We start from the raw sequence: 9,616 nt of genomic DNA on the forward strand, positions 1-9,616 counted from the left end.
GTGACTCACAGCTTGTCGTCCGCCAAGTAAACAAGAATTATCAGAGTCCGTTGATGGAAGCTTACGTCGACGAAGTGAGAAAGCTAGAAGAGCGCTTTGACGGCCTACAAATGGAGCACGTTCCGAGATCTCGGAACGCCCTTGCTGATGGCCTATCAAAGTGCGCTGCACTTAAGCTACCTGTGGAACCAGGGACCTTTGTGCTCAAGCTGACCCAACCATCCGTAACACCATCAACTGGACAAAGCAAGAAGAGGAGGTTGATTCCTGGTGACTACCTGCCGGCAGAGCTTCCCGAAGCCGCCGCCAAGAAGGTCCCCAAGATCAACGCCGAAGGCGCTGAGGAACAGTCTGCTCCGGCAAGCCCTAGGGCTTGTTCCGTTGAAGCAGAAGCTCCCGGCAAGCTTGTCACGGAATGTCACGCTCCGGCAGAGACACAGCTTCTCGCCGTAGAAGCGGATATTCCCGCAGCAATCTCCAAGATCAACGCCAAGAGCGCCGGGGAGCAAGATGCTCCGGCAAGCCCCAGGGTTTGTTCCGTTGAAGCTGAAGCTCCCGGCAAACTTGTCGGGGAACGTCAAGCTCCGGCAGAGACACAGCTTCTCGCCGTAGAAGCGGATGTTCCCGCGGCAGCAGAGTTGCCTTTAGTCCTTGTTGTCGAGCCACAGGCTCCAACGTGGGCGCAGCAGATTGTCCGTTTCCTTCAGACAGGAGAACTTCTCGAAGAACAAGAGGAAGCCGAAAGAGTAGCCCGGCAGTCAAGCATGTACCAGTTCGTCGACAAGACACTGTACAGAAGAAGACTCAACGGTGTGAAATTGAGGTGTGTCCCCCGGGAAGACGGACAAAAGCTGTTGGCAGAGATACACGGAGGCATATGTGGTCACCACATTGGCGCGAGAGCACTTGTCGGCAAAGCATTCCGGCAAGGATTCTTCTGGCCAACAGCCCTCCAGGATGCAACTGCACAAGTAACCAAGTGTGAAGCGTGCCAGTTCCATTCCAAGCAGATACACCAGCCAGCTCAAGCTCTCCAGACGATCCCTTTATCCTGGCCATTTTCGGTATGGGGGCTCGACATCCTCGGCCCCTTCCCCCGAGCTGTCGGGGGCTTTGAGTACTTGTACGTCGCAATCGACAAGTTCACAAAGTGGCCGGAAGTGGAACCAGTGAGGAAGGTGACTGCACAGTCAGCCGTCAAGTTCTTCAGGTCGATTGTTTGCCGCTTCGAGATCCCTAACCGGATAATCACCGACAACGGCACACAATTTACGAGCCACACCTTCATGCAGTACGTCCAAGATCTCGGCGCCAAGGTCTGCTTCGCTTCTGTTGCTCACCCAAAAAGCAACGGTCAAGCGGAGAGGGCAAACGCCGAGGTGCTGTGCGGGCTCAAGACCAGAACTTTCGACAGGCTGCACAAGTGCGGAAGAAACTGGATCGAGGAGCTACCGGTGGTTCTTTGGTCGATCAGAACGACGCCAAATCGAGCCACTGGACAGACACCCTTTGCTCTAGTCTATGGAGCAGAGGCAGTTACCCCCACGGAACTCGTATACGGGTCACCTCGAGTGCTCGCTTACGATGAGCTTGAGCAAGAGCGGCTGCGGCAAGATGACGCGCTGCTCCTTGAGGAAGATCGTCTCCAGGCTGCTGTGCGAGCTGCTCGCTACCAGCAAGCTCTGCGCCGCTACCACAGCCGCAGAGTCAATGCCAGGAGTCTCGAGGAAGGCGACCTTGTTCTTCGGCGCATTCAGTCGGCCAAGAATTCCAACAAGTTGACGCCGAAGTGGGAAGGCCCTTACCGGGTGAAGCGAGTCACAAGGCCTGGCGCTGTCCGCCTTGAGACCGAAGATGGCGTACCAGTGAGCAACTCCTGGAGCATCGAGCATCTTCGTAAGTTTTACCCGTAAGGCGCAGTTGTCGGACCCTGTCCGGCAACCACCCTTCTGTACAAGTCTTGCCGCTGTTGCATGTAATCCTTTGTACAGAGCCAGGCGCAGACCCTGAGCACCAGTAAAAGAAGCGCTGATCACCCCGGGGTTAGAGCATGCATGCTAGGTCGAGTCTCGTCCTTGGTTAGGGTTGATAGTGCCTAACAGTAGCTAACCCCTAACTTAGAGGTCGAGTGTCCGTCCCTTTGCTTTCCTTCCGTTCGCAGGGCTCGCACATCCTGGCCAGACCGCTTGAGGATGAAAAGGAGAAGAAGGGCGCGCCGGCACCTGAGCCCCGGCAAGCCAATGTTGCCGAGGGTTGTGGGTACCAAGATCCATTCCCGGCAAGCTAGAGTTGCCGGGGGCTGCGAAATCAGATAAGTCTTTCGTCCCTCATCATGCATCCTCTTATGGACTGGGGAATGTGAAACCGCGTTTCTTCCCGAAAACTGTAGTGCTCCCCCGACTCTAGGCCCTAGAGCGCGTTCCTGGGGCCAAGTTTGGTCGTAGCCGCGACGGCGAAGGGATGAAACGAGGAGGCCGCACCCACCTCGTTCCCGCCTCCGTCAAAGGCGTGAGAAAGGTCGAGCGACGTGGGAAGGCGGCAGGGCCTGTTGCCGGGAATGTCTGTCCGAGGGATACTAAGGATTTGCTCCTTGGCGTGGGTTTGACCCGCGAGGCAAATAACCCGGCAAACATCCCCTTTTTCATTAAAAAACATCCCACTCAGGTACAGTCCATAGAGGATGAAAAACATGAAAGAGAGGATTACAAGTTTTAGATGCAGCTAAGGCCCGAGGGCTTACAAATTAAAAAGATAAGGTGCCCGTAATCCCTTTCCTGTCCCTCTCTTCAGGAGGTAGGTCAAGGAGGCGAAAAGGGGAAAAGGGGTGCCTAGGCGAGCCACAGGTGCCAGAAGACACCAAGAGAACATCTCGGGGGGCCGACCGAGGGCTTGACGGTGATGGCGACGCCGGAAGCGGGGCTCGAAGACGGGGCGGCAGGACGTCAGCATGCTGTCGAGGGCACCACGCCCTCGTACTCCGACCTGACGGCCTTGCCGCCAGCCCTCTTCCCCTTCTGCAGCCTCCCTACGCCAGTCGCCCAAGGAGACGCCCCCGGGGAGTTCAAGGAGCCGGCGACGCGGATGATGGGGTCGCCGGTGCTGCGCGAAGCGGCGCCCGACACCTAGTCGGACCCGCCATCCCGCCGCCCGTTACCCTCATCATCGCTGTCGCTGTCCTCCTCGTCACCATCACTCAAGGAGGAGCCTTCGCTATCGGAGGAGCTATCCACGCAGCACTTCGCCCGAGTGCCGAAGCACCCGAAGACCTTGACGGAGAGGAGACCGCCCTCCATCAACTTAAAATGGAGGGTGAGTTCCCCCGTCAAGCTGTGGATACGGGCGAACGTCTTCCACCCCCGATCAAGATACATCACATTAGGGGCTGGGAATACGACGCGGACTCGCGTGCCGCTGATTCCGCAGCCCCTCATGTGCAGTCTCAGCGTCTCGGGCGGGTCCAACTCCATCGCGCTCGCAAACGGAGCTGGAAGCCGGAGGCGACGACGAGGCACCCGGCGCAGCCTGATGAAGAACTCGCAAGGGTCGTCCCCTATATGGACCGCCGTGGGGGGAGGAGCCGCCGGCGGAGGCGAAGCTGGCGCCCCGCCCCGTCCGCCTCTTCCCCGAGCGCCTCGAGCTCGTCCTCGACCTCGCCCCCTCCCTCTTCCCCTTATGGCTGGCTCTGCCGCCACGGGCGCGGACGAGGGAGAGGTGCGCTGTCTGGCGGCGATCCTCGCCGCCACTGATGAAGGGCCAGGGTTCCCTTTCTCCATGACGAATGAGAGAAAGGGAAGCTGAAGCTGAAGGAAGGAGGAGATGGGAGAGTGCGGGCTTCCGTGCTCCCCTCCCGCTCTTTATAAAGGAGCGAGGTGGGGGCTCAGCGAATCAAGGCACGGGAAGGGCAAGGAGTCGGCCCCGACCCGCTGCCTCTGCTCGCGACGGCCCAGCTTCCCACTTCCACTGTCCGCGACTCCAGGCGCATGGAAGCCGCGTGGCGAGGATGCGGAACCGGGGAAACGAATGAGGCGGCCTCGCCCCGCCCCGTGATTGCGGGGAGTGGGCGCCTCGGAAACCGCGCACCGGCCCCGTTCAGTAAATGCACCACGCCTCCACACCTACCTCCGTTTAGGGAGGAGGGCGTGAACCGTTCCCTTCATCATGGCCCGACGCATGCTCGCGGGGCTTAGCCCCGCGCACGCCGCCCACGTCACCCACGACGCCGCGTTTGACGCGTGCCGTTCTGGACGTGCGCGGCGGAAGCGGAGAGATATGCGACGTAACCTAGGCCGCGCGTGCCCGTGCACTGTTTTGGTCCTGGCCCAACAGCGCTCGGCACCGTGTCTGGCCCAGGCCCGGGGGCTCCTGTCGGTGTACTAGAGTAGGGGTACCCTAGTACCCCGAACTCGTGCACGGGCAGTCGCAGCATCCCCGCGGCAAGGCTTGCCGGGTGACCACCAGGGTCCTCCGCGGCTACTTTGAAGACCATTCAAGAACAAAGTATCCAAGACAAGACCCCGGCGAGAGGAGCTTGCCGGGAAAGCTATCGAAAGCATCTCAAGGCCCCGGCAAGGGGAGCTTGCCGGGAAGGAAACGAGACCCCGGCAAGAGGAGCTTGCCGGGAAGGCCAACCCAGGCATACCAAGAAAACCTGCCGCAACGCGCCACGCGTCCCGGCAAGACCCGGTGAGCGACAAGCTCCCGGACGCGACAAGACGACGACCGCGGCGAGGAGTTTGCCGCGGGAACCGCCTCTCCGAGCCCGCGCTCCAGCACAACCACCACGTGTCGCTCTGGGGGCCCCTCCCAAGCACACGTAGCAGGAGGTCGCGCAGCTAGGGGTGCGAGGTGGCGAGCAGGCGCTGACGAGATAGCCATCGTGGCAAACGGTGGCGTCCCTAGCGGTCCCTCTCGGTACTGTTTAGGAGACACAGACGGGCATTTAATGCCCTTGTCCCCTGCCGTCCGGGTTAGGTATGATAACACTGTAGCGGGTAGCTGTGCCCACTACAGCACCTAGCTGTGCCTATCCACGGCACCCTTTTCCATTTTTGCCCTTGGCCCCCGTTGCTCTATGTCGGTAACCCCTTGAGTATAAAAGGAGGCCCGCGTGCAACGTAGAGGGGGGTCGGCCATTTTGAGAGCCTTCGGGAGGAGGCCATTCCAACGCCCACGCTCGGTCTCGCTAGTCGCCGGCGTGTACTGTAGCACCCCGCGCTCCCGAGCTAGAAATCAATACCAAACCATAAAGCAGGAGTAGGGTTTTATGCATCCGTGCGGCCCGAACCTGGGTAAATCGCTCGCGTGCTTCGCCCCGATTTACTCTTTGCACGACCAACCGCCCGCGCGCTTCGCCTCGATCTGCTCTTTGCGCAACCTCCGCCCCCCGCCGAACCGAAAGGGACCCGGTCCGCCGGTCCCATAGGTGTCCGTGGATCAGAAACCCCGGCACCCTTACACGTCTCCTCTAGCAACGAATGGCCCGCAGCATCGCGCCGGGGAACGACCGGAAGCTCCACGTTGCATCCCCTGTTTCAGTCCGTCGTGCACGCAGGAAGATCAGTTCTTGTTAAAAAACACGTCAGTCCAAATTGCGAACCACGTCAGTTCAAAAAGGGTAACAGAATAATATTCTGTTACGCGTAACAGAATAGCCCATATATATATATATATATATATATATATATATATTCAAAATAATCCGGTATATCATAAAGATGTTGACATAGTATATTTTTCATTGAAAGTGGTTTATTTCAAGATAATATATAATTCAAGTTTTAATTATTGTTTTTTATTTTGGATTTGTCAGGGAATAAACTATTGCAAAGACCGATTGCAGGTTTCTTTCTGTCAGAACACAATAAATATAAACTGGCTCAATGCTAGTTATGCTTGTTCTGCTGATCTTTTCCCAACTACTCCCTCCGTCCCATAATCTAACACATTTTTTGACACTACACTAGTGTTAAAAAACGTCCTACATTATGAGACGGAGGGAGTATTGTATATTGCAGCGTTAGAGCACTTGCATAACCAGCTAATCTTTAAACTAAGCATATGATATACAATAAATATCAAGAATATGAGCTACGTATATGAATCATAATGGTACTGGAACAAATCAGTTACTATATCTTTAGGCAGAAATGGTTATTCATTGACATATGAGCCACTTCAATTCTTATTATATTGTTTTTCGACGGTGAATCTAAGAATTTCTCTTAATTATGTATCTGTGCTCCTCAGACTGTTTTTTCATGTTGCAACATAGGTAACCCTCTTAATATGGCTATGGTTAGCCTTGAGGATAGTTTTTCTCCACAAGAGACTCTACAAGAATTTTCAGACAAACTCACTTCAATGCTACCTTTAGTTTCCGTAAGTTATCAGTTATCATTTCTTTTAGAATATTTTAATCTTTCCATTAGACATGCACAAATAAGAATTGAAATTTGTGGAAATTCAAATTTTATTTATTCGGAGAGACATTTTCTAGCTTTTAACAACATTATTTATCACTTAAGAACACCTAGATGGTCATCCATTATTATCCTTTCTAATGTTCTCACAAGAAAAACTTACTAAGCAGAAGTAGATTATTGTTGTAAAAAAAACACCCGTAGATAGTAATATTGTCCTGTCAGAATTGATGCTTATTATTTCTCAGGAACTAGAAGATATAATACAAATGGGTGTTCTCATGTGGAGACTTGATCTTCTCAAGTCAGGTGCAGACTATGCCAAGTCACAACTTCACATGGTACAAGGAGAAGTTCTACTTCTTGCAAGGTATCCCTGTTTAACAATTCCAAAAATCTGTAGCTCAGGTGAGGCATAATCTTTAAAAGTTTAATCTCATGCCATAAATGTATTTGGATTTAGTGGGAGTGGGAATCTGCCACCTAGTAGAGAAGCAGACCGACTGTTTAAGTCGCTGAAAAACTGCAAAGTTCGGTACTTTAGGAACCGGGGTGACAGACTACTCATGGTACAAACTATCATGCTCAATATTTTTCTCTTCAATTAGTTCCCAACATTTCCATGTTTTCACTTACTTGGTTGAGTAGTATACACTAAGTTTAACTTTGATATTGTCTAATAGAATATTTCTGAATCTCGTGGCACTTCGACAGGAGGATGGCTTCAACCTTCTAACTGTCATAAAAGGAGTAAAAATGTACCGCCGTGGTAGACAATGGGACTGTGTGAACGATTTCCTGTCACCCACATTAAGTGAATTCAACAGAACATTTGGTGAAGATTTCAAGTATGTATTTAGCATATAAGGTCGATTCAACTTTTCACATGATATCATGTAGAGATGACTAGACTCATTTGTACGACTCAAACTCTTGCAGACTGTTTCATCAGTTACTGAGCCCAGCCATGCTCTCTACAATGAAAAATGGGAAAATTGTCCATGGCCTTGCCGGTGTTCCTGACAAAGGTCCTGTCTTGTTTGTGGGATATCACCAACTCCTGGCCATAGAGTGGGCTGCACTGATTGAAGGGTTCTTGAGGGAGAAAAAAACAGTTATCCGAACAGGGGCCCACCATGTATTTTTTGCTGGAAATTATGAGACACTACGCCAGGAGTTGTCTCTATTTGATTTTGTTTCTATATACGGCGCGGTTCCAGTCGGTCCGATCAATATGTACAAATTGTTTGAGAGAAATAAATTTGTTCTCCTCTATCCAGGCGGTGTGAGAGAAGCTCTACATAGGAAGGTGTGCTTGAACAAGGACAATTTGTTCTAATAAAATTGCCTGTGTGTTCTACATTCTGCTATGCTTATTTTGTTGTGCCTGGCAGGGCGAAGCATACAAATTGTTTTGGCCAGATCAAACCGAATTTGTAAGAATGGCGGCACGGTTTGGAGTTACGGTCATACCATTTGGTTGTGTGGGAGAAGATGACTTTTTGGAGGTTAGCTTTATGTGCTTTTGTACTTCGAGTCATCTGAAGCAACAAGATTTACATATTGTAGTCATGGTTTTAAATAGCGGATAGCGGGCTGGGGTCCGCGTAGCGGAATGCGGATAGCGGGCGATATTGCGGGCGCTATGTCCGTGTAGCGAATTTGTAAAAATATAGATTATTGTATATATTTCTAGATCATTAACAAAAAGCAATGACATTTAATTTGAGCAATAGCAGATGCTATCTCCGCTGTTTGAAACTATGATTGTAGTACAAGTTATATTCCATATTTTAAGGCATTAAAATGGAGAGCGGCGTTTCGGTGCCCGGGTGCATCTGCACCCGGTCAAAAAAAAATTCATAAAAAATTTAGAAAAATTCAAAAAATTCCAAAAAAAATTAGGGTGGTAGACAATTTGATGCGTGAGGTACGCTATAATTTTCAAAACATTTGGACTTCTGTGCAGCTCTCAGCAAAAAAGACAATTTGATGCGTGAGGTACGCTATAATTTTCAAAACATTTGGACTTTTGTGCAGCTCTCAGCAAAAAAGACAAATCAGACCTGATTTGTCTTTTTTGCTGAGAGCTGCACAGAAGTCCAAATGTTTTGAAAATTGTAGCGTACCTCACGCATCAAATTGTCTACCACCCTAATTTTTTTGGAATTTTTTGAATTTTTCTAGTATTTATTTTGATTTTTTTCGTGAGCGTAGGTGCAGATGAGCTCGGGCTCAGATTCGAATTTTCGATTAAAATGGCTCTTTTCTTATCTCCACACAATAGGGTCTACTTATGTATTGTTTGTACCTTTTACAGATAGTTGTGGACTACAATGATCAAAAGAACATACCATATATTAGAGACGAGATAAAGTCATTCAACAGAGATTTTATAAGATTAAGGTTAGATTTCTATTACTCTGCCCATTTTTCCTTTGATAAACAAACAATCAAGCATCTCCTTAGAAAGTTAGTTACCAATCTCAAGCCTTGGTCCCACTTCACCTCCATTATCTAAGGAATAAAAACATTGGTCACCTTCTTTGTGAATGTTTGGTTTCAGGGACACTATGAAAGGAGAGGATGGGAATCAAGTCTTGCATCTGCCTGTTGTTCTCCCAAAATTACCAGGGCGGCTATATTTCCTATTCGGGAAGCCAATTGAGATGAAAGGAATGGACAATGTGTTGACAGATAGGAAGAAGGCAAACCAAGTAGATTTTCAAATCGAATCAGAAGTGCAGAATGCAATGTCTTACCTAAAGAGGAAGAGAAACGAAGATCCTTACCGGAGTATTGTGCGACGTGCGTTGTACCAGGCAACTTGGGGTCCTTCTGCTCTAGTGCCTACTTTCGAACCGTGAAAGATTGTGTCAGGACTGGTTTGCTTAGGCTAACTGGGCCATGGCTTTCATGTTTAATTGTCTGTTGAGCTAATTTCCGAAATAGGGTGAGTTGAAACTTTGTGACGCCCGGATAATTAGACTACAGTAATCCCACGTTAATGATGCCACGTCACTTTGATTACTGTTGCTAATCTCACGCTAGTTCGAAAGCGATTCAAAATCCAAATCAAACTAACAATAAAAGTTTTCAAACATTAAGACTAAAATGTTCTAAATGTGACAATTAAATTCATGAGTAATAATGTTGGAGAAACCAACATTTCTTATTATATTTAAATGCACTAAAAC

The 9,616-nt window shown here is 50.3% G+C and overlaps 1 protein-coding gene across 1 annotated transcript; it reads left to right on the plus strand.

Annotated features, from left to right (window-relative positions):
- The first annotated feature begins 5,474 nt into the window (after positions 1–5,474).
- On the plus strand, positions 5,475–9,376 carry LOC125516552 (phytyl ester synthase 1, chloroplastic-like). The gene is made up of 9 exons (XM_048681955.1): positions 5,475–5,534; positions 6,668–6,789; positions 6,883–6,988; positions 7,134–7,267; positions 7,359–7,728; positions 7,814–7,927; positions 8,740–8,891; positions 8,986–9,227; positions 9,372–9,376. Exons 1-9 carry the CDS (start codon positions 5,475–5,477, stop codon positions 9,374–9,376), a joined length of 1,305 nt encoding a protein of 434 aa, XP_048537912.1.
- The last annotated feature ends 240 nt before the right edge of the window (positions 9,377–9,616 follow it).

The sequence above is a fragment of the Triticum urartu genome, chromosome 6 (genome assembly GCF_003073215.2).
Source record: "Triticum urartu cultivar G1812 chromosome 6, Tu2.1, whole genome shotgun sequence".
Lineage (NCBI taxonomy): Eukaryota > Viridiplantae > Streptophyta > Magnoliopsida > Poales > Poaceae > Triticum > Triticum urartu.

Bases quoted from the DNA above. Each gene is read 5' to 3' on its own strand.
- LOC125516552 (XM_048681955.1), top strand. From the start codon at position 5,475: ATGGCCCGCAGCATCGCGCCGGGGAACGACCGGAAGCTCCACGTTGCA. The intron at 6,790-6,882 runs GTATCCCTGTTT...ATTTGGATTTAG, and splicing joins GAAGTTCTACTTCTTGCAAG to TGGGAGTGGGAATCTGCCAC. The intron at 8,892-8,985 runs GTTAGTTACCAA...GTTTGGTTTCAG, and splicing joins ATCAAGCATCTCCTTAGAAA to GGACACTATGAAAGGAGAGG.